The sequence below is a fragment of the Mercurialis annua genome, linkage group LG4 (assembly GCF_937616625.2).
Source record: "Mercurialis annua linkage group LG4, ddMerAnnu1.2, whole genome shotgun sequence".
In the NCBI taxonomy this organism is placed as follows: Eukaryota; Viridiplantae; Streptophyta; class Magnoliopsida; order Malpighiales; family Euphorbiaceae; genus Mercurialis; species Mercurialis annua.
Window position 1 is genome coordinate 34,314,680 of NC_065573.1, and position 24,686 is coordinate 34,339,365.

General features: G+C 32.4%; 3 protein-coding genes, 1 long non-coding RNA gene, 1 other non-coding gene and 1 pseudogene across 5 annotated transcripts; 2 read left to right on the forward strand and 4 right to left on the reverse strand.

Annotated features, from left to right (window-relative positions):
* Positions 1 to 222: 222 nt before the first annotated feature.
* LOC126676325 (scarecrow-like protein 3) lies at positions 223 to 1,817 on the reverse strand (annotated as a pseudogene).
* Positions 1,818 to 3,783: 1,966 nt separating this feature from the next.
* LOC126676201 (uncharacterized) lies at positions 3,784 to 6,026 on the reverse strand. Its single transcript, XR_007640249.2, has 2 exons — positions 5,617 to 6,026; positions 3,784 to 5,148 (listed from the first exon to the last, which is right to left on the reverse strand). It is a non-coding gene; the product is annotated as an uncharacterized LOC126676201 (long non-coding RNA).
* Positions 6,027 to 11,760: 5,734 nt separating this feature from the next.
* On the reverse strand, positions 11,761 to 13,566 carry LOC126678623 (uncharacterized). Its single transcript, XM_050373517.1, has 4 exons — positions 13,172 to 13,566; positions 12,795 to 13,075; positions 12,304 to 12,462; positions 11,761 to 12,155 (listed from the first exon to the last, which is right to left on the reverse strand). The coding sequence occupies exons 1-4, from the start codon at positions 13,564 to 13,566 to the stop codon at positions 11,761 to 11,763; spliced, it is 1,230 nt and encodes a 409-aa protein (XP_050229474.1).
* A 5,671-nt stretch (positions 13,567 to 19,237) lies between these two features.
* On the forward strand, positions 19,238 to 20,298 carry LOC126676125 (MYB-like transcription factor EOBI). The gene is made up of 3 exons (XM_050370252.2): positions 19,238 to 19,467; positions 19,576 to 19,705; positions 19,820 to 20,298. Exons 1-3 carry the CDS (start codon positions 19,323 to 19,325, stop codon positions 20,202 to 20,204), a joined length of 660 nt encoding a protein of 219 aa, XP_050226209.1. The 5' UTR covers positions 19,238 to 19,322; the 3' UTR covers positions 20,205 to 20,298.
* Positions 20,299 to 20,377: 79 nt separating this feature from the next.
* Positions 20,378 to 20,451, reverse strand: TRNAI-AAU (transfer RNA isoleucine (anticodon AAU)). Its single transcript has one exon. It is a non-coding gene; the product is annotated as a tRNA-Ile (tRNA).
* Positions 20,452 to 22,763: 2,312 nt separating this feature from the next.
* Positions 22,764 to 24,686, forward strand: LOC126676126 (uncharacterized). Its single transcript, XM_050370253.2, has 2 exons — positions 22,764 to 22,915; positions 24,228 to 24,686. The coding sequence occupies exons 1-2, from the start codon at positions 22,803 to 22,805 to the stop codon at positions 24,451 to 24,453; spliced, it is 339 nt and encodes a 112-aa protein (XP_050226210.1). The 5' UTR covers positions 22,764 to 22,802; the 3' UTR covers positions 24,454 to 24,686.

The window sequence follows — 24,686 nt, forward strand, 5'->3', positions numbered from 1 at the left end:
AGGATAGACAGTCAAATATTGAACGATTGTTTTCGATTGATCTATTACTTCTTTATTACTTCTTTCTATATTATTTTCTTTTTAGTCGTATTTCTTTTTTAAAATTACCTCTAGTTTTTTTCCTTTTTCCTTCTCATTTTATTTCTGGTTTTCACTGCTTTTATAATGATCTTACATATCAACTTAATATACAAAGAAAGCAAAAAATATGTACATAGCCAATTAGCAAGTCCATGCAGTCACAGCATAAAGGGGTCTTTCATGCCAACAAATCATCAATCTTGATCTCTCACTAACAATCTTATAACCTTTACCAAACCCATCAATCATTTGTTTGGTTTCCTCATCAAAATTAAACCACATTCTAACCGGCTTAAACCCACCTCTACCTAACCGAATCATCCACTTAGCATATCTCTCATGTCTCTCATATCTCTCCAATCCTTCACATGCCACAATATTTTCAATCTCTCTTCCAAACATTTCCTCCAAAATTATCCTATCTTCACTTCCTAATTTTCCTAATGTTGCATCAATTGAATCAAACATTGCACTGTAATAATGTAATCCCTCGACAAATCGATCGGCTAACCGATGGACATTATGATCCGCTTCTTGTTCTACCATAAATAATAATTTAGGTGAAACTGATCGGATCTTCGCAAAAAAAATCGTTCATTTGCTTACAATTTTTAGGGCCGTTTAATTTGTTGCCTTCAAAATGTGTATCTACTCTATCATCTTCGGCTAATAAAATATGAAGATTTAATATTGAAATAAAAGCTAATGATTCACCTGATTTTACCTTAAGCATATTTATAATTAGGTCTCGTAAGCTAATATTTAGGGGATTAAATTGAAACTCCATGTCTAATGATTTAGCTTCTTTGACTAGCCGTTTTCCCAACTTTTCTAGAAGAGCTTGATTTCTTTGTAGACAAGTGATCTTCAAATTCAGAGGCCTGTTTGGTGAGTGAGCTAAGCTACGAAGCAGAGGAACTAAAAATTTCGAGTCACCAGAACCCAAATCCACGATATGAATTATATGTTCGTGGGTCATAGAGTGGATCAAGGTTCGAGCTATGATGGCGTAGGCTAGGTAAGGGAAGGCTCGTGCAAAAAGAGCCCTAGCCCGAGTTAGGTCTACTTTAGATTGTTGGTTAGGGTTTAAGGTCTTATATAGACCGGGCCAATGATGGATAAGGCGTATAGCTAGGGCTGAGGCAAACCGAGTTGCCAACCGTTGGATCGAGTCACCGGAAACCGATGAGAGCTCCGAAATCTCTAAAAGACACATATCTGCGCAATGCAGCTTGCCCGAGGAAACATGATTAGCACATTTAAGGAGGAGTTGAACGAGACGTATACCTCTTTGTTCAGACATGAGTGTGTGAAGAGAAGAAGAAGATGATGATGATGATGATGATGATGATGATGATGATGATGATGATGATGATGATAGTGCAAGTGATAGGGTTACATCTGGCTTTAACAATGATTTTGCAGAACTCATAATTTAGGATTAAGGTAGTATAGATTGGTGAGGGTAGCTTAGTTTTGCTTAAAATCAAAGATAACTTCTTTGAAGGAATCAAATTTTGGTTATGAGACTTATACATAGTGGACTTGATTTTAAAGGCAAGGATGTGAGTAAGAAAAAAGAGGTATCTTATTGGAAGTATGTCACCCTCCAAATGCAAGAGTACAACAATTGACTTAATGCTTGTGCTCTTTGTCGTTTGAAAGATCATTTATGAATCAAAATCTTGTTATAATATAGTGATGATTTCAAGAAAAATTTAAGGTTATAGAGATTTAGTAAGGGTCACGTTTCACATCTATCTGATTAATTAATATAAATGTGAATGATGTTTTAAAAATTGAATCGTTGGCCGAACAAAATGGCTGTTGATTCATAATTCGACAAGTCAAATCGATTTAATCAGTTGATCTGGTTAATATATTAAATAATGTTATTTTATTAAAAATTATTACTTTCTTAAATCTCTCTCTTTAATGTAAAAAGCTTTTGAATCGGTCTAAAAGATACTCAAATATAATATCCAATAATTTAGATTATAACAATATCTACTCAAATTTATGTTTTGATTTAGGTAAAATGGCAATAGAACTTTGTAGAACTTTTTTAGATATTCATAATTTGTGTTCTAATTACACATCTACACTAATGCCGCCCATCCTCTTCACATTTCGTTGTCCTCTTGCAAAAAATTGCTTCTCAAAAAATCCCATAGGAGAAAACATAATTTAGCCAATATATAACCAAATGAATGTATAGTTTGGTCTAATCAAGAAAATGCAATTAGTCAAAATGTGTAAATATATGATTAATTGATAATTAATTAACCTTTTGGACATTTATATGCAGCTAAAGAGCAAAGACAAACCAAACTTAAGTAATTTAGTAGACCTAAGTCACAAGATGATATGTCAAAATAACAATTTAATGTTTTATTTGATTTTTTTTAATCTTTCTATTTGAGAAAAAAGAAACATGTTGTTTTTCTCCCTTTTTTTTCTTTTCTGGATTTTGTGTTTGGACCCTGCCTATATTTATGCAGACCAAAGTCATCAAGTCTTATCACAAAATATTAATTATTTTTTAGGATAATTTTGATACAATAAAATAAATCCAACAGAGTGCACAACTACATATTATTATCTTCTAAAAGAAAGTTGAAAGCAGAATGTACAATTACGTCTTTAAATTTTTGATAAAACTTATAAAATCGACGCGTATCTAGTAGAAAAATAAATGGGTCTAATCTAAAGGGTCGATCTGTCTCAATTTGATAATTTTGAAGACTAAGTTGTATCGAGGTAAACTCTAAGAAAATAAATATTATTTCGTATAAGCTTAGGAACATATATAAGCATTTTTTAAATTTATGAAAAATTGATTGTACATATTTTTTTTCAATGCCAAAAATTACACTAAAATCTTTAAGAATACAATCAATATAATACATGTAGAATATAAATATTTAAAATAAAACCGTAAGTTAAAATTATTTTAAATAAAACGAGTTATTGATTTTATTATTGTATTATAACGGGTACTTAGCTATTTTAAATATAATAAGTAATAAATTAAAATGAATTTTGAGGTGCTAATAATATTTTTAAAATCCATGGATAAACCGGCCGATTAGAGTGAATTAATTGAGAATGTGTTGTCTATGACATCTAAATAAATTTTAAATTTTGAAATAAATAAAAATCAAGTCAAATCAATTTTATAAATTGTATCGAAAAATCATATTAAATTGATTTTTGATTCATAAATTTCAATTTTTATATAATCCTAAAGAAAATTATTTTAAAATCATTTAAATTATAAGTGGTTGCACATTGAAAATAAAAAATCTATAAATAAGAAAATTAAAATTATAAAAAATAATAAACAAGCATGATCAAAAAGTAAAATTAAAAAAAAAGTAAAGTGGAATGAGACATGATTTCTGAAATTTATTTTGTGAGAATTATATTTTACTTTTATATTGATCTAGTTTTTTATTTCTTTAATTAACTTTATAGTCCATTACTTTATTATAGTTAGGAATATAATTTATCTTACTTTAATTTTATTTGCTAAAAAATCTTATAATTTTTTAATTTTTGTGGCTTTATAAATAATTATATTTTAACTCATTTTAAATTTCAATTTTATTTCAATATGCATCATATCAACCGTTTTTTAAAGACATTTAAAATATGTTTTAGCAGAGAGAATATTATACTCTTAATTTAATTTAAAATTACTAAAAGGTACAAATACTCTTTTCAATTTTTATGCAAGATTATTTACATTCTTAATTTAATTTGGTGCAACTTGAACCTTATAATTGTGAAATTGGTTCGAATCAACCCTTCAGACCAATGTTCTATAAATTAAATTGGCGGCGGAACTAGTATGGGATCACCGATCCTTACTTTAACCAGATTGAACTTGTTAAATTATATATAAAAATATACTCCCTCCGTCCCAAATTGATATGCACTATTTCAATTTTATTTATCCCAAATTACAGGAACTAGATATTTATCTTACTCAATAATTGTCAAACATACCCTCATTAATTATAGAAAATATCTTGAAAAGACAACAAAAATCACTAAAAGATAAAAATTACCATTATAATAAATGAGGACAAGTATGATGTTTTTTAATGTAATAATTCATTTTATCTAGAGAATTTAAATTTTTTAGCACCCTTATTTGTTCTAAACTATCTATCAATTTGTGACGGAGGGAGTAATAAATTGGGCCCAGCTTGGATAGTATGTTCGTCTACCAATTTCTATAGTCCAATATCAAGATATTCAAAGCAAAATCGCTAGATACAAAAAAAAAAAGTAAGGTAATAATGTTCGATACCAAAAGACCAGTTAGTTCAACTGATTTTTAAAGCTCATTGATTCGCCATTCAATTTTGTCGATCCAAGTCGATTGGATTAAATTTTCAATTCCTAAGAGTTAGGTGGATAGGAAGCTGGCTTGATCCTGATTCAACCGATTGAACCGGACAGCTTGATCCAGTTCTTCAATAACTGCTTTAGATTAGTTTGTTTCTCCATTAAAAAAAGTTTTACTGATTTTATAAGCTGAAGGATCGAGATGCAACAAGTTACGAGTTTAGGCGGAAAACACTAGAACTGCACAATTAGGTCAAAACGTACATCTTACAAGAAAAGACCTTACATCAATGGAAGATTATTTTCCTAAAAAATATAGTCCGTCAAAGTTTAAAAACATATCCATATCTTTTGCCAAAATTGAAAGATGAAACAACATTTAGTGAACAACCGTAAATGTCTACAAAATCAAACAATCCAAACCTAAGAATTTCTCGTAACCAAATAACATAGGGACTCGGAGATAGGATTCCAAAAAACCGACGAAGAGCCAGTTCGAAATAAAGAAAAATCAAGACCCGAATGAGGGCCAATTCGAGATAAAGTAGATCAAACACCGTACAAGATATATTTCGATCCCAAATAAGAACATTATACTGTATCTGATTAAGCGGCTCAGGCAACAACTATCCTTTAAAACAATAAGTACACACTGCCACATTCTTCATACATATAATATAGGAACGATGATGTTTTTTTCTTCATCAATCTCTATAAAATTAAAATGGCAAAACACAAAACACAAAAAATCAAAATTTAATTTTAGATTTATTCACTCAATTATAAAAAATGACAAAAATCACTCATTTACGCATTCTAATAATTTTCATTTCTGTTGTTTACTTTTAAATTTTTAATGATAGAGATCTTGGCTGTAGACAAGAAATCATAATATTTGCCATGGGCTGCAAAATCTGCTAGATTGACAGTGACAACAGTACAATCTTTCCATTTAAATTCCTTGTGACATCCCTCTAATTTAAAAGGACGATACAGTGCTACATCTACAAATCTACCAAAAACTTTCTTAACTTGCAGTTTTTCTGGTTAAAATCTTACCAATTTATCGACAAACACTAAACTGAAAAAATCAACTTAAATAGAACGCAGAACAAAAAATATAAACAACTAGCATTCAGCAAAAATTCTATGAACACAAAAATAAGCAAAATGATATACCGAGAAGGAGAGGGAGACAGATCTGGCCGGAAAAAGGAATCAATGACGGCGCCGGAGGAATCAATGGGAAGTAGAGGCATGGGAGGTGTAGGAAAAGTCAGAAATGATGAGAGATTGGATTTTTCCCACACACCCATGCCTATACCCTCCACTGAATTACAGACCTCTCTTCAGATCTAATTTTTAGGTTAGGTTCTGCTCTCAGTTATTGCTCTTTATAACCCACAATGCAAAGGATGGTGAGGAAGGAAGGAAGAAAGTGAGACGAAGCATCGTTTTAGTCTGCTCTCTTTTCATCATTTCCTTTTCTTTTTCTTGTTTAAATATTTTTAGTAAATTTTATTTTATTTTAATTTCAGCAAATTACTCTCATAATTCCATATATATTACTTTTTCGTCTTTTCTGTAAATCTTCTGCATTTTATTTTCATCAACGATTTAACTATAAAATTATCAGATTTATGGAGAGTATCAAATTAGTTTGAGAACCTACATATGACATGTGTAATAATTTGCACTTTCGCCTTTTTTTTTTAAATTCAAAACATATACTAGTCCTTAACTCTCGTTTTCATCAACCGTTTAATCTTTCCGCGCCAGTTGACTAACGCTAAAAATAGACGGAAGGACTAAATTGTTGACAAAGACAAAAATAGAAAGATATATCATCTGATTTTCAAATATGATTGACGACAGTAGTAATGATATATGAGGAAACCCTTGGCGTAATCACATTAAATACTCTAATTTAATTTTAAAATTTATTGTAAAATTAATGATTAAAAATGAATAATTAATAATTTAATTTTAATAAAAAAATTGAATATTTTTTTTAAATTATAATAGGACATATAAAATAAATTATCATTTGAAATCAAACAAGAAAACCAATAAATTTGCAAACAAATAATTAACAAACTCGGTCGGTCTCTTTTTTTATCTCGATTCAAATGTCTCTTTACATTATACTATACATAAAGATTTGCATTCAAATTAAATTCATAATTTTCTAAATTTAAATTAAATTAACTTTATCGTTATATTTTTTAAGATTGGTTTATTTTCTAATTTAGTTTTTACCAAAATTCAACTGTGATTCTTAGTCCAAATTTGAATCAAACTAAACATTAATTTTTTAATGATATTACGTTGAAATTGATAATTTTGATATTATATTTGATTATGTGAATCCTTTCTTCGATTTATGTGAATCCTAAAATACCAAGTTTTCTCTAAGCCTGGCCCAAAGCACTGATAAACATTTAGCAGGACCAAAAGTATGGAAAATTTAGCCCAACCAGCTCAACCAACGGCTCATATGACCTTACAATGATAACAATTGAGCTAATTTTCACTAACAGTCCATGAATTATCTTCAATCTCCACCATAATTTTAAAATTTTAATTTATAGCTCCAAACTTTTGATATGATTTAAATACTAGTAATCTAAGAAGCACGGAAACTTCGACAAAGTTGCGTTTCCCGTTTCGGAAACGTTTCGAAAACTGGAAACTCTTGGACACCCGTACGAAACGTTTCGGGCCGTTTCCGTAAATAATAAAAATTAAAAATTTGTAAAAAAAATTTAAATTATTACCCACAAATAAAAAATTCTAACTAGTTACCCATAAATTTTACATTTGCATTGCCCACAATATATCAATATACTTACTTGTGTTGAAATATATTATATTTTTTTTTATATTTATAAAATTTTAAATATTTAGTATATTAAAATGAATTATTTTATTAATTATCATAAATATATCCCTAAATTTTTGTTATTTGCACGTTTCCCCCACGTTTCGTGTCCTTCATTTTGAAAAACTTTCGTTTCCCCGTGTCCGTTTCGTATCGCTTCCGTTTCCCGTTTCCGTTTCCGTGCTACATAGCTAGTAATTACTTTCAAAAATAAAAAGGGTCTAGTAATTGATAGTATACTGCCATATTCAAGGTATATGTTATATATTAGACCAACTCATGGGAGTGGGTATTTTGTCTACGTCCGTCCACCTTAAGCTATACTTGGACAAAAATTCTTTTTTTTTTTTCAAAACTCGTTCGAACTCAAGCCCCAAAAAAACACGCTTTTATAGACGAATTTAAACTTTTATTGTCATAAAATTCCTTGTATAAACCCAAACAATTCCAATCTGAGTCCTCACATATAGGACGTAATTGCTGGGTTTGGATAACAAATATAAAGTTCGACCGAATTTAGACTAACATAAAAAATAGTAAAATCTGACAAATCCAGTTTCTGGAAAACGCCCTAGCAGAGTGATTTTTCTCGGTGCGGCGGCCACCGGAAACGTCGTCGCTGCCGCCGCTTATAATTTTATTTTTTAAAAATATTGAATTGTTTAAGAATTTATGTTTTAATTTTTAGAGAATTTAACTTAGAATGTAGGGTTTGTAATTTAGAATTTAGGGTTTATAACTTAAAATTTAGGGTTTATAACCTAAAATTTAGGGTTTATAATTTAGTGTATAATTTTAGGGTTCACCTATAATTTTATTTTTAAAAAAATAATAAATTATTTAAAATTACATAGCTAGTTTGTTTAATAAATTAATTTAGTATAATATAAGTAAATTAATTTTTATTATAATCAAAAGTTTATGGTTTAAGTTTTAGAAAATTTAACTTATAATTTAGGGTTTAAAATTTAGAGTTTACGGTTTATAATTTAGTGTCTAATTTTAGGATTTAGGGTTTAGGGTTCATTGTCAGTTTTGAATTTGCTTATGTTAATTATATTTTTTAAATTAATATTAATATAAATAGTGTATTTTAATTAATGTTATTATAAACTGAATATTGTAGAGTAAAGGACCTGGTAGAGGAAAAAATCTACCTATTGCTCGACAGCTAGAGATGGATCCGGAGCTAGAGGGGTCGAAACCTCGACACGGCCATGCTCGTTGTGTAACCGCTTCAGTACGACGACAGAAGCAGCAGACTCAAACTGATCATGTTGAGAGACCTCGTGTGCCAGATGAGAAGTGGAATGCCATACTTTTTCATGCCAATATTGAGAGTTTAGAGGAGTCTGAACCGATTGATGATGCTCGATAGAGGAAGCGGAAAGTTGAAAAATTCGTCCCTACATCGTCTGAAGGTAAAAAAAAGCTCAATTATTCTGTTATTTAAAATATTGGTTTAGTTTTTAATATTGTTTTAATATTGTAATTTTATTTCAGTTTCCAGCAAACGACCTGAGGCAGAGCCTGTCGACGTATGGACCGTTAGTAGGCCAGTGCCAGGAGGACCACATGACGACAGTATCATTCCCAGTTTTCTCGGACATGCTGCTGCTAGGATTTGGGAGGGGGATGGCGGAGGCACACTGAAGTGCTATAACAGATACACAGCTTGTGGGAAGCTGAGAGAGTGGTATGCTACTACCTATGAGGAGGTCAAACGGCTGATTGACCAGACTGGTTTGGGACATCTCCGGAAAACAATGTTCTTCCACCTGGATATTCCACTACTTGTTGCCTTTGTTCAGCGATGACAACTAGATACTAACACATTTTCACTTGCCTTTTGGTGAGATGCCTATCATGATGCATGATGTGTGGGAGATTCTTCGTATTCCGGTCGAGGGGGTTTGGTTTTTGAAGTGCCCAGCAGATCTGATCTTCAGAATGCTTGTGTCGAGATCTTAGGTATTGATACCGACACACTATTAGACCCGGAGACGAAGCATTATTATCGGGGTGGACTTTTGACTGACTCGGTGATCAATTTGTGCGATCACAGTCGGGGTCAGACTGCTAATGTGGAGGCTATTGCATGGATTTTGGTGACTCTGGGTTGTACGTTGTTTGTTGATAAAAGTGGCCACAAGATTAGGCCGACATGATTTTGGGAGGTGAGAATGATATTTTAAATTTATAGAATAAGTTTAAATTTGATCTGATATTTTATTCTGTTTAATCAATATAAAATTAATTTTTTAATTTTTGCTTATTTTATATAAATAGGCGAGGGACGAATTTGTCATCTGCGCCTTCTCACTCGTGGGACTCAGCTACACTGGCGTACCTGTACCGCCAGCTTGGAGTGGCTTCCAGGGCCGATGGTGTGGGTTTGTCCGGGTGCTTGACACTACTGCAGGCATGGATTTACGAGTATTTTCCTTGCTTTCGACCCCAACGAGAGCGGCTTCTTATCGATGCTAATACGCCTCGAGCTTGCAATTAGAGCGCTGCACTGACGAGAATGCGGATAGTCAGCTTCAGATGTTGAAGGTCCATCTGGATCAGCTTACTTTGGACGAGGTACGTAAATTTAATTAAATAAATTGGACTACTTAAATTTACTTAAATAATTTTAATAACTAATGTTTTTCGAGCAGGTCGCCTGCTGCCTTATGGTGGCACCCCGCCCATACCTTTCAGAGGACTGCATACATGGGCTGGATCCAATACCGAGAGATCTTAGAGCCGTACATGCCCAGCAGGGTTTTGTGTCAGCTTGGTTATATCAGATGATCCCGTCTCCTATTTATCTGCCCGAAAAAGGCCTGTAGGTCGTCTAGATCGAAGAGGTTCTCGTTGGAGATTTCCGATGTTATTGCAAACAACAATTGGCGTGCTTTTCCGTGGAATGGCTTACTTCTGCTGACCAGCTTAGATCGAGTGACTGTTATTACTGGAGCATGTGATGGACGGTAGATGGACCGGTACGCTCGATACTCACATCCTCGGCTACTTAACACCGATATAGCTCCACCAGCCCGTCCTTCTCGTGCCAATTTCGATTATATAAGGTTTTTTTTTTAATTTAGAAAATTATAAATATATTTAATTGTTTAACTCAATTTAACTATTTTCCGTTTTGTAGTGGGTTTAACTCAATTATAAATATATGTACCAATTTTCATTGATAAAAAACCCAATTCGTACAAATCCAATTTTCATTGATAAAAAAAACCCAATTTTCATCCAAATGCAATCTCTCATATAGAATGTATATTGTGAGGTATTTAGCTCTTAAATAAACTGAAAATTTATCCAACAACAACAGAAAATGGAGGGAGATTATCAGCTAGCAATTTTACACTTCAACAAGATTAAGCGTAACAGAAAGGAGTCAAACAGGCAGGAAATGATTGAAGAGGAATACAGAGTCAGGGAGGCGTCATTCAATTCAATGACACAAGGCCTGCGAGAGAGGAACCCTGACAGCCATGCAAAACTCGTTGCCGAGCGGAAAGCGCGCAGAGCTGCTGCCCGTGCCACTGCGGGAGCTGGAGCGGGAGCTGCTGCCCGTGCTGCTGTGGGTGCTGGAGAGCAGGGACGGACCTAGGATGAGCGTATGGTGGGCAACTGCCCACCTTATAATTTTGAGTCCCTTTAAAAAACGTTGATATGGAATCGAAAAATATGATTTTGTCACCTTAAAGTATATAGTTTGCCCACCTTAAAATTTATTTGTTGTCAATTTTACTCATCTTTTAAAATTTCAATATAGTTTTGACCACCTTATAAAATATTTATGGATCCGCCACTGCTGGAGAGGGAGATGCTGCCCGTGCTGCTGCGGGTGCTGGAGCGGGAACTGCTGCCCGTGCTGCTGCGAGTGCTGGAGAGGGAGCTGCTGCGGGTGCTGGAGAGGGAGCCGATGCCCGTGCTATTGCGGGTGCTGAAGAGGAGTTGCTGTCGTGCTGCTGCGAGAGCATCTGCTGCAAGGTAGTAAACTAGTCATTCACATCATAGATATGAAATTAAAAGAAGTTCATTTTAACTGCATTTTTTTGTTTTCAGAACTTAACTGTTGTCTTTTTGTTATCAGAACTTAATTGTCGTCTTTCTATTTTCAAGACTTAATGTCGAACGACCCAAACCTTGTTGAACTAGTTTGGCTTGTGGTTTTCGTAAATATGCATGTTTGAGAAAAAAGTACATGATTCTGCTAATCTGCATTCTGAACTACGATTAATCTGCTTCATACCACCTGCAAAGTTTAGCTTGATAAGTGCGTGAAAACTAAATTGGAACAAATGTTTATAGTGAAAATGAATCCGGAATGAGGTGCGAATTTTGGACAAAATCTGCAAAAAATATATTAACAATATTATTAATTATTAAAAAAATTATTTACAATATTAGTAAAAAATTTAAAAAATAATATATTAAAAGAAAGAATGTTCACCTGATTCGGGAGCGGAGTAATCCCGACCTCGAGATGACTTCGCTCGGCTACGTACATGTCCACAACCCTTCGCACTGTACTCCCAATGGCTCGGGTCCCGCCTGGTATATTTCTCGGGTGGTCTACCCTTAACTACGGTTTTTACCTCGGGTTGACGGTAACATGATTCATCTGGGTAGAGTCGATCACGGATCAGAAGAGAAATATCACGTACCAAAGCCCTATCTTGAGTCATCACATCTCCGACAATTCCTTGAAAGTACCGATGTTCCTCTGGCTCGACAACACTACCAGCCTGCTCAGATGTGTCCAGCCCACCACTGATAACAAGCCTTTTCCAAAATGTGTGGACACTGTCCAGACTGATCGGGGTCTCTGAAAAAACATAACAATTATATTAACTTTTAATAAAACAGTAATATTTATAATTACTTTACAAAAATGTGTTGCGCGGTACCTGAATCAAAAAAAATTCGAAGCTCACGAGCACATGGAGTCTAATGAGTTGACATCAGCACACAACCACACCGATCTACCACATCCGTACTCAACTCTACCATTCGCCCAATTTCCTCACATATTAAATCCAAACAGTAATGCAAGACGTTGCACGACATGTATTGAATGGGAATTTTTGACGCCAGACACCTGTGTTCCCCGTCTTGACTGCTCAAGTGTGAACCTGCCAATATACATAACATTTATATTATTAATAATAACAATATTAATTTTTACAAATAGTAATATCAATAACAACAGTAACATACCGAATAACACTCATCTGCGAATCTATAACTTTATCCACCTTTGTCCAAATAATGTCTAGTGCACCGGTGTAAGAGTTGAGGCACTGCTTCAGCTGAGCATGTGCATTCTCCACTTTACATGTGGTGGTGTTTCTAAAATGCAGCACTTTATCCGTCCATCACGAAACAAATTTCTCTTTATGCACCAACCATGTGTCCTCAAGATACTTTATCACAACTGGTCAGCCAATAGTCCGATCCTTCATACTCTCTAAAACAATAATATACTCTTCCTCTGTCGGGACTTTAATAATGTTTTTCCACCTTCTGTTCTTGAAACCCTCAGCAAAAGTTCTATCTCGCCCATATAGTTTAAAAACGCTGTCTTTAACGTCCTTATTGATGTGCCAGGTGCAAAGCAGATGGGCAGTCTGTGGGAATACCTCTCTAATAGGTCTAATCAGCCCTAACTCCCGATCCGTGAGAATAGCCGCCGGATGCACATCATCGCCAATCAAGTTCCTCAGCCTTTCCAACACCCATCTATAGCTATGCTAAGTCTCTTCCTTTATAATGGCATAAGCTATAAGGGAATTTTTGTTCGTCGATGTCATCCTAATAATCTCGAAGAAAGGCATGTTGTACTTGTTGGTTTTGTAGGTGGAATCCATACCGATGACCCAGTAGTAGTGTTGTAGTAACTCCACACAATCTGGATGCGCTAAAAAAATGCGAGTCAACGCATTCGTATCTTGATCAGCAAGCGTTAAATGTACATATTTCCTCTCCATAGTCAGGTGATAAAACTGCCCCGCCACGTCACTACCCTCAAAACTGGACCTTCTCATACTATCTCTGTAGTTGTACACTTGTCTTCGTGTGGGGTTATCTGATGGATTTTTTTCCAGAAGGGATGCCAAAATAGCACACGGCTTAACTTGAGCCACACTCATATTCTGCACAATGAGTTTGGACGCCGGACTCAGTCCACTTATCTGTCGATATCCCTCATGATACACTGCTAAATCATGGTTGTGCATACTCGTTCTCCCAGGTTTTGCAATGACAACCCATGATTTTTGTTATAAAATAACACCACAACTAAAGATGGGCATTTGCACGCTTTTGTTGCACGCTTTTGTCTTGGTATTCTTCTGTGAAGAGAAATCTGCCAAAGAACCTCCATACCGCTCACCTCGTGAACATTTCAAAATCTTCAAAGTCCCTCCATTTTTGTGAGAAGCTATAACCAATTCGAACCCAATCCGAATAGCAATTGTTTCAGCCCATTTAATCGCTTCAGAATCACTTTCAAACAGTTGTGCGTCATTGAATTGTCCACTGTCGTTAATACCGTCACCGCCAACATCTTCAAACTGAACCTGTAAAATATATATAACTGGTATTAACATTTGTATTACTATTAATAAATAATTAAATAATTTTAATTCAAATTTTAATTGTTTTTTTTAAATAGGTGGCGTGGCGTTAACCGGAAACGCCCTCCTAGGGCGTTTTCAGCCAACAGAAAATGCCCTAGCATGACGTTTTCTATCTTTAGAAACACCATAGGAGGGCGTTTCTATTCACTGAAAACGTCCTATGAGGGCGTTTCTATTCACTGAAAACGTCCTATGAGGGCGTTTCCAACAGCGTGTCAGCAGAGGGTGTTTATGTTCACTGGGAAACGCCCTCCTAGGGCGTTTTTTGTCAGCAAAAACACCCTAGGAGGGCGTTTTTGTTGACACACTGAGGATCTGCAGCAGAAAAGGTCCTTTTAAGAACGCGTTTTTTGCTGCAGATTTACAGTAAAAAACGTTGTTTTCTGCTGCAGATTTACAGCAGAAAACGCCTAGAGGGCGTCTGCTGCAGATTTTAATTCAAAAAAAATAAAAAAAATTCAAAATTAAATATTTTAGACGATAAATATTACTTCGGAATTGGATGGAATATATGATTCCGGTTCTTGATGTTCGTTTTTGGACGAATTCGAAGCATCGTCCACCATCGGTTTCGAATGAGGTGGAGAGAATGTATTTTTTTTTTATAAAAAGGACAAATATGTAATCATATATTCTTCAATTAATTAAAATATTATAAATCATGCGGATCTGGCAACTCTGCCAAGTCACACATCATTACCTTATTTCATTCATGAACTTGGTAATGAAAAACGATAAATATCTTCTATCTGTTGCTACAAATTATGACAGTATCTAATAATTCCGAGTCTTCGTTAACTTTACACCAGATTTCATTAACATTATTATAATACTGTAATTACTAAAAAAGTTAAACTTAGATCATCACATTTTGGGCTCCACAAATTTGTAACTATCTAGATTCTAGAAGCCCTAATTTTCCATTTAATATCTTCTCTCCATGTTTTATCCAATGATAGCAACACACTTGGATGTTCTTAAATTATATATTTAAATTTAATCTATTTAATATAATCTAATTCAATGATATATGGCTCTAGTGGATCTCTCTCGAGAGATAAAATTAGTAAAAGATAAAAAATTGTTTTTAATCAATTCCGAACGCATGATATGGCAATCTTCGACTTTTAGCTGGAAATCATCGTCGCTTAACTCGTTTCTATAAATGTTTTTTTTAATAATTGGAAAAGAGGGGAGCTTGTGGGAGGAAATGATCCTATGACCTTACCAGTTTACTGTCCAACGCTTATAGCATTTGAATTACAACTCGTTGGTCTTTTCTATTAATATATTGTTGTTTTTTACGAATAAATTGTTCCATTTCTTGAAATTTTATATTTATTTTGTGTTTGATTTTTGCATATCCTTAGATCGTTCAAGCTTAGCATTTGCCATTCCTTAAATTCAAGTTTTTGAATATTCAATATTTTCACATCATCGTTTGAAATATATTAGCAGCGAAACAAGAGATTACTAGAAGTTATGAGGGTTCGACTTGTGTCAGAAAATTTTAAAATTTAAATTATTTCTGGTTATTTTACACTTGCAAAATTTGTGTCTTTAAATTATAATTGTTATTTTATTTCTCAGATCGGTTAAAATTTTAATTTTTTTTTATATAATTTTGATCTACGATATTTTTCTGACTATTTAGGTTGTAATCCCAGTTTGGTTCCTTAATATATATAATCTATCTTTAAAAAGTTATTATCATTTTCTAATCTATTTTTTTTTGCACACTATCAATTATCAAGCCTCCCGTACTATATAAGTATAAATATGATATTGGAAACTTTATAACAAGATCTTGAACCCTCTCCAATCTACTTTTTGTTAATTAATTTAAAATACTACTAGATTCTATTAACACATCATTACCTATTTATAAGCATTTAGTGTATAAAAAACTTAAGTAGAGCCAATTAAAAAATGTCCTAACATTCAAAAAAATGCTACTTATAGTCATTCCAAAGGCCACATGTAACCCTAGATGACTCATCCAAGTCGTCGCTTATGGCATATATATAGACCGCATTATCTTAATTACTAGAAGTTTTCATTGTACTATAATAGAATAAATAATGTTTTTTTAACATTAAACAATGTATGACGCATGAATTTTAAAATCATTTGTATCAACAGATGGACTGATACTACTCGAGCAGAAGCCCCTTTCGAGGAAAAATTCAACTACCCACTTACCACTAGCTATTTCGGCTGAATTAATAATATATAAACCAATCTTTTTTTTATGATAATCGGTGTTTTGAAAACCAAAATGATAGTCATTGTCAACCAATGTAACCACCGATTTATGATTCAACTGGCTGGTTTAATCGTTTGATATTTATATAAAATATAGACAAATTCAGAGGGCGAAGGTGCCTCTCCTCCGCGGGCCAAGGGTGAGTATTCAATTTAATCGAAGTACAATCTTCTTAACTGATCAAACCAAAAAAAATTAAAGAATGTTTGGTTCAAATAAATTCATTGTATGTTTTGGTAATAAAGACTTTTTTTATAGTTGGAGAGGGAGGAGCGTTTGTAGGAGAAATCGAACTCACGATCTAACAGTTTGTTGTCTAGCGCTTACATCGTTTGAGTTACAGTTCATTGGTTAATAAAGATTTTTTCTATTAAGCTAAAATTCAATATTATTGTCAAATCCTGAGACGTGGACTGCTTGCAAGCCCACATATATAATAAATCCGGGTTTATAAACTAACTTCAACTTTTTTATTTTTAAAATAGGCGCAGCCGGAGTTTGAACTCACAACCTTTGTACCCAGATGGCTGAAATTTTGAACATTAGACCAAATTCGTGGGGCATATTTAAGATTCGTGATATCAAGTACAAGATTCCATTTTCGATGAACTTTAAATAAAAATCATTTAGAAATGAAATAAATTTCACGACCCAAACATTCCCTTAAAGCTCAAATTTAGAGCCGTCCAAAGTTATTCTTTAACCAAACAAAGCTGAAATCTGATTTTTGTAAAATAACAATATGTTTGGTCAAAACTTAAAACCGAAGAAAAAAGTTACAGAAAAAATTACACACTCGATTGATTCGGTAAATTTTGAGTTTTTTAAGTAAAAATCGAAACCGAACCGAATAATCCTAAAAAATAACAATATGTTTGATCAAAACTTAAAACCGATGAAAAAAATTACAGAAAATTTAAACACCGGATTGATTCGGTTAATTTTGAGTTTTTAAAGTAAAAACTGAAACCAAACCAAATAATCCTAAAAAATTACAATCGAAACAAAACTAAAAGTAAGTTTTAAACAAACCGAACCAACTAAAAATTATTGGTTTTGTTGATTAAAACGGCCAAATTTTGCTTCCCCCTATCGCCGGTCAGATTTCCACAGGAGTCATTGTTGATTCTTTGTTATAGTGGAAAGAAAAGAACGAGTTATGCACTGTGTCTTAGAGTTTGAAGAAGGACAGAAGAAGATTACGAAACCGAAAAATATTAAATTGAGTATTAATATCTTTCACGTGGTTGGATTTAATTTGCTACAAAATATAATAAAAGGCATTGCATAATATGTTGCTTTCTTTTACTTTTTAGAGATTTCTTTGGATAAAGGTTCAGTTTTGCCTTGAAAAAACTATTTAAACTCTAAAACAAAATTTAGGTTAAACTCCTAAAATTGTAAAAGCGAAATTGAGCAACCATTTGTCTTTTTAAAAAAATTAGAAAAGAATAATTATTTTTAAAGAATTAGTCAAATAACATGCCGTTTAACCTAATAGTTGAATGTTTAATCACTAAAAAATATCTTATTTTCTTTATCTTTTTCGTTAATGGTCCATTTTTTTAATTTTAACTCATTTTTTTAATTTTCAGTTTCAATTTAACCATTTTTTTATATTAGAGTGAAAAATAATTCAAATATTACTTCATATTTGAGAGTTTTATAATAAAAATTGCAAATTGGAACAATATGAAGTAAGATGAAAGATATATTTGAACTCTTTCCCACTTCCATTTTGAACATATGAGTATAATTAAAAATAAAAAATTGAGAACTGAGATATGATTGACAATTTTGAAAATTTGAGTTATATAAAAGAAAGGCAAAAAAATATTAGATGGTTAAACCTAGTTTAAAAAAAAGATGAATAGCAACGGGCGTTTGATCTTTTTTTAAAAAAAAAATCGGACAACATTATGTTCATCCAACTAAAATTCCACCCTTGAGTTTCTGGCTCATATATATATGTCCTTGTCTATTCGAGACTCTCTATACTAGTAGCAGCCCTCTATGATATCTTCAAGAAAAAAAGGATTGTCGAGAATCTAGTTTATAAAAATATAAACAAAATCCCACTTCTAATAATGACTGCCTACATACCATAGTCGATTCATTAGGGTCGTCGCCTTCTACCCTAAGAGTGCTTTCGAAGTCGAAGATCTCGATGGTTTTGTAAGTGGTTGATAAATTATGATATCTATTACCAGATTAGTGTTGTCTTACAAATTAAAATAAATATGTCCTAACTCCCAGATTAAATTTATTTTCAAGCATATGATGCTCATTTTAAACTCATTCTTTCTAGATTGAAATGAATAACATCAACTACATAAAATCATTGAGTTATATCTCGAATGGTATAAGGTCATGTTAGGTCACAGATTTAATTTTTCACATCTCCAATTATCAGAAAAAAATAATTAATTGTATAAATCAATGAATTATAGTTCGAACTTCGAATGGAATACGCGTGTGCTAGGTTGTGGGTTCAATTATTTCCGCAGACGCTCTTCTTTCTCGATTATTAAAAAAAATCAACTGTGTAAATAATTATTTATAAAATCAAAAAAGTTTAAAAATAAATCATGAAATATAACAGATGTAGTTTGAATTTGAATATAATTTAAAAAAATTGATAGATCAGAATATTCTAATTATTTTTTTGATATAAAATGGATAAAATAGTAAAAAAATATGAATATGATTTCTTTGTTGCCTGGAACTATGATATTATTGCTGCTTAAAGAGAGATTATCTATGGTATGATATAGAAGATTTCATAAACACAGCTGTTACATGGTGATTGGCAGAGAGAAACTGAGCTGGTAAGCACATTGTCAACACACTTGGACTCAAGTCATAGGATATGGGAAGGATGATCTCATGAGTCATAATCAAGAAGGGAATTCAAAACAAAAATGGGACTAAAAAGACATAATTAGTGGTTATGACATCATAATCATCAATAACTTCAGTTAAAGAGAATGAAGTGACCAAGTGAAGAGAGTGCGTATATAAATGAAGGAATAGCTTAGGTTGTGTCATAGAATTTGGAGACAAACAAATTAATCTATTTTTTTAAGAAATGAGTGAGAGAATGATCATGAGTTGGGGAGTTACTGAGCAAGGGTGGAGGAAAGGTCCTTGGACTCCTCAAGAAGATAAGTTGCTTACTGAATATGTTAAGTTGCATGGAGATGGAAGATGGAGTTCTGTCTCTAGGTCTTCAGGTAATTCATTATTTAGTACTATATATTATTATACATGCATTTAATGCAACAAAAAGAGTTTAAGCTTAATTTGTTTAATCAATGTTAATCGTGTAAATGATTTTGCAGGCTTGAATAGGAGTGGTAAGAGTTGTAGACTAAGGTGGGTGAATTACCTTAGACCAGGCTTGAAAAGAGGCCAAATTACACCTCAAGAAGAAGGCATCATTATTGAATTGCATGCGCTCTGGGGAAACAAGTAATTTCCAACTCTTTTTTTCTCTAATCTTATATTTATAAAAAATAATATAGCTAACTTATTCAATTTCTGTGCAACATAATTAATTATTCATTGTGTTGTATATGTATGCAGGTGGTCAACCATTGCTAGATACTTACCAGGAAGAACAGACAATGAGATAAAGAATTATTGGAGAACTCACTTCAAGAAAAAAGAAAAATCACCAAAGAAACAACGTAAGCTCATTAAATGTCAAAATTTCAATCAAAATTTTGTGAACCAACAACAAGAAGAGCAGCAACATTTGGGTGATGACATGAAATGGGCTATGATGAACACAAATGTTGATCACAAAATGCAAGACAACAATATGGGAGTCATGAACCCTAATGTAGAGGATCAATGCTTGCCTGTGATGAATAATGAAGATGTTTCATCATGGGTAGATTTTCTGATGGATGATGAACTGTGGGGTGACTTGTGGAATCTTGATAACCAAGTTGCAACATTCAAGTAATTGCAGCAAAATAGCCAAGCAAAATTAGTATATATAATTAATATACCAGATAATTACTTTGTGTAATATAATTATGCCTTTGATAATAAATTAAGGATTGTGTTGTGATCTTACTAGAAAGAAAATAGCAGTTGATATATGGAGATTTGATAAAAAAAAAAATTAAAAAGCAATGGCCCATGCAGGTTTCGAACCTGCGACCTTCGCGTTATTAGCACGACGCTCTAACCAACTGAGCTAATGGGCCTTGGATGAACTGGTTATTGTTTGTGACTCATATATACAAGAGGAATTTGCACAAAACACTCCTTTTTTTAACTTATTTGTTCTAAATACCTCAATTTCAAAAATTTACTTTTTTACTCTATTTTTCTATTGTTTTTAATTGTACCTCAATTAGCAAAATAACTTATTTGTATTTTTACTCTCCTACTTTTTAAACACATGCATATCTCATTTTTCCTTTTTTTTCTCTCTCCTTTTTCTCTTTCCTCTTTCTCCTTTTTTTTTCGTTTTTTTCTTTTCTCTCTCCTTTTTCTCTTTCTTCCTTCTCATTTCCTTTTTTCTCTCTCTTCCTTTTCTCTCTCTTCTTCTTCTTCTTCTCTCTCTTCTTCTTCTTCTTCTTCTTCTTCTTCTTTTTTCATCTGCAATTTTTTTTCTTCTTCGTTTTTTTTCGAATCTGCTTTTTCTAGTTTCCACATTATACAAATGAACTCTAAGACAAAGAAATTTGAATGAAAAAAGAGTTTAAGAGATAATATGATGGTGACAGATGAGAAAGTTCTTCTTCTTCTTCTCTTCTTTTTCTTCTTCTTCTTCTTCTACTTTTTTCTTTTTATGTTGTTTTAAATTATTGTAGCATCGTTTTTTAAAAAAAATTTACAACTTTTTTTGAAAAAATCGTAATGTTCTTCATTAGTGATATTTTGATCTGGTTTTCAAATGTTTTAAATCAATTTTAGAAATCGTTTGAAATTGTTTTCTCGAAACTGTTTTATACTGTTCGAAGCCTTTGTAAACTGTTTGAAACTGTTTGAAACTGTTTTATACTGTTTGAAACTGTTATTTTTTAAACTGTTTGAAAGTATTTTTTAGAAACTGTTTTAGACTGCTTGAGATCTTTGGAAACGGTTTGCAATTGTTTTATACTGTTTGAAACTGTTTTATACTGTTTGAAACTGTTATTTTTTAAACTGTTTGAAAGTATTTTTTAGAAACTGTTTTAGACTGCTTGAGATCTTTGGAAACGGTTTGCAATTGTTTTATACTGTTTGAAACCTTTGTAAACGGTTTGAAACTGTTATTTTTTTATGTAAACGGTTTGAAACTGTTTGATACTATTTGAAACTGTTATTTTATAAACTATTGGAAAGTATTTTTTAGAATCTGTTTTAGACAGTTTGAGACCTTTGTAAACGGTTTGAAACTGTTTTATACTGTTTGAAACTGTTTTTTGAAACTGTTATTTTTGGATTCTTTAAAAGCGTTTTTTAGAATCTGTTTTAGACTGTTTGAAACCTTTGTAAACGGTTTGAAACCGTAATTGAAACTGTATTTGAAACCGTAATTGAATTTAAGCGAATGAAACAGTTTGCAACTGTTATATAATTTTTATTACGTTTTAAACTATTTAAACATCTCGAAAATCTTTGAAACCTAATTAAACATACTAAAACTGTAAAATAATTCGATTGAACAATTCTATATCCTTTTTTTTCACTGAATCCACAGTTTTTATTGTTCGTAATGTATGAATTTGAATAATGAAGTATTAATTCGAAAATATCTGACAGAATATTGAAGAAAAAATAGTGAAATTTGAGAAAATTTGAGATCTGAAAAAGAAAAGAAAAAATGAGATGAAAATTTTGAGGAGAAAGAAGAAATTTGTTATGATAAAAACAAGTGGAGTAATTTTTAGGTATAAAAACAAATAGGATATGGTATAAAAATAAATGGCTGACACAGATAGGTATGTAAGTCAAGTCCAAACTTTATGGTAGGTAATTGCTAATACTTTTCTTATTTAGGTAATTCTCTAATTCTCTCTATATACAATAAGTTAACCCACAAAAATCAACAAAGGTTCAGTTTGGCCCTTCAACTTAAAAACAAATATTAAATAAAGCTAACTTTGTAACTTTCAACAAAAACACTCTTAAAATAGGTGATTTGGACAAAAACATACTCAGATAGGCGTTTTGGCTCGTTTCGGCTTTCATGCTTTTATTTCTTCAAAGATGATAATCGACTCTTTAGAGTCTCAATTGTTAGTTGTTAGTTACGGAGGCGTCACAACCTCTCAATGCACTTAGAGGTGTTTTTACCATTCAAATTAGGTCGATATTGACGCTTTCATGCTTCAAATGATATAATAATTTGTTGTTACCTTAACTACAATTGATCCAATTATTATTTTCACTACCTCGAGAGATGAGCCAAATTAATTAACATGTGGATGATTTTGTCTAAAGTAATGAACTTGTCACTGATTGAAATAATGTGCTAAATTGAAGGAGCAAAAAGAACCTTTGTTGCTAATAAAAATAGATAAAGTAAGAATGTAATCCAGAAAAATAAGAAAGAGTGGAAGAGAAGATGAATAATATAACAGGAAGTGAAATAGCAGGGCTGGGCGTTGGTTCTTTACTGTTATGTTGTGCCATTGCTGCTCCTAAAATTGATGCTTTTATTTCTTCTTCACAAAGAAGGTAAACAAGTTACTTGTAAAGTTTCAATCTTTACTCTCACTCTCTTGCTTACTTTGATTTCACTTCACTTTAAATTATCAGTTGGAAGATTCTCTTTGTCTTGTTTCACTGCTTGGTTATCTTCAATCTGTGTATATATGTTATGAACTTGAGAATTACTTACTTAATGGCATAGTTATGATTTTGATAAAGTATTTCTTATATTGGCTTGTTCTTTAATTTTTTGATTTTAGGCTTTTGAAAATTATAAATTGATTTAGTAGGTCTCATTTTTATGTTTTGCTATTTGTTAATCTATTTAGTGATTACAAATTGGGTAAATTAGGCTTCAATATATAATTATTGTAGTGCTATGAACACTTTATAAATAGTTGAGATGTGAAGGAATGAGCATCTCCTTATAAGGAAGACTGACTTTGAAGTATACAACCAAAATTAGACCTTTAGATTTGAGATTGATGCTCAAGCTCTAGTTTTATTAGCTTAAAGGCGAAACACAAATGAGCACCATGGAGAATGTATTAGTTTCCAAGTCTACACTCTTTGTCAAATTGGCGTTCTCCGCTATAAGTCGATAAATGGTAATGGAATTGATTAAGCTTGAGGGTTTTACCATGGTTTGTCAAAAGAAAAAAAAAAGTATTGTGACCATGGTATAGTTATTCTCAGGACATTTTGAGCTGAATTCAAGTACTGATAAATAGTTTTACCTGTTCCTTATTCACGGTTGCATTTATAAATTAATGTTCTGGCTCAATACTATATTATTATGCGTCTTGATTATTACTTATTAGTATTGCAAGGTGTGTTATAATTCTTAGTCGGATATCCACTCGTTGATTAAATAAAGATTTGTGAACTTCAAAGACTTTGAGTGCAAATCCTTTTTGTTGTTGACGAGATATGAAACACAAATCCTTATTATGATTTAAGCAGTCAAAATGTTGCACAGCACTTCCTCAGATGCAGGATTAGAAGTTACAACAAGGCACATTGTCTGTGCAGTCAACTATATATAGTTGCAGGATTCTACTCCACATAAAGAATGACTTGTATAGCTAGCTACATATAAAATAATATAGTCTTATGGGTCAAATTAGCTTAGAGGACTACCAAAAGCTGAAGGAGCTAACTATTTAAGAATCCCCGATTTTAATATCCATTATCTGGTTGTGAATTAGATGCTGCAACGAATTTTTATGATTTTGTGTATTCGCATATTTAAAAATTCATGACCATTGTAGAAATTCAAAAATGCGTGTGCTGTGGTTCTGTTTTGACATACTGCTCCGGCTACATCTTGAATCTACAGTTCTCTGGGGATGTGCAAGACGTGCGGTGATCTAAAGATGGTTCCGTGCTCAAACTGCAAAGGAATCGGAATGGTGAAGGCAGATGGACCGATAAATTTCAACATGATGAATGACTTGTATCAGTCCTTTGGCGGTGTATCGAAAGTGAAGACCTTTAAATGTTCTAAATGTCAAGCTCGAGGTCGATTCTCATGCCCTAACTGCTCTAAATTACCTTCAGTTTAATCCTCGTAAACATTAGTTTTCCTGTGTTTATTACAGAACATAGTTTTAATTGCACAAACCGTAAGCCTTCCTATGAATGAGATCAATAGTAGATATAATATCATAATAAGTATTTCTTCTGTAATCTACTTTCTACTTGGACTCTGTAACTGCTGAATGATTATGAATATCCTATACTGCAAGTCTGTAAGGAAACTTCTCAAGTTCTAAATTTCTGATTTTGTTTCTGTTTA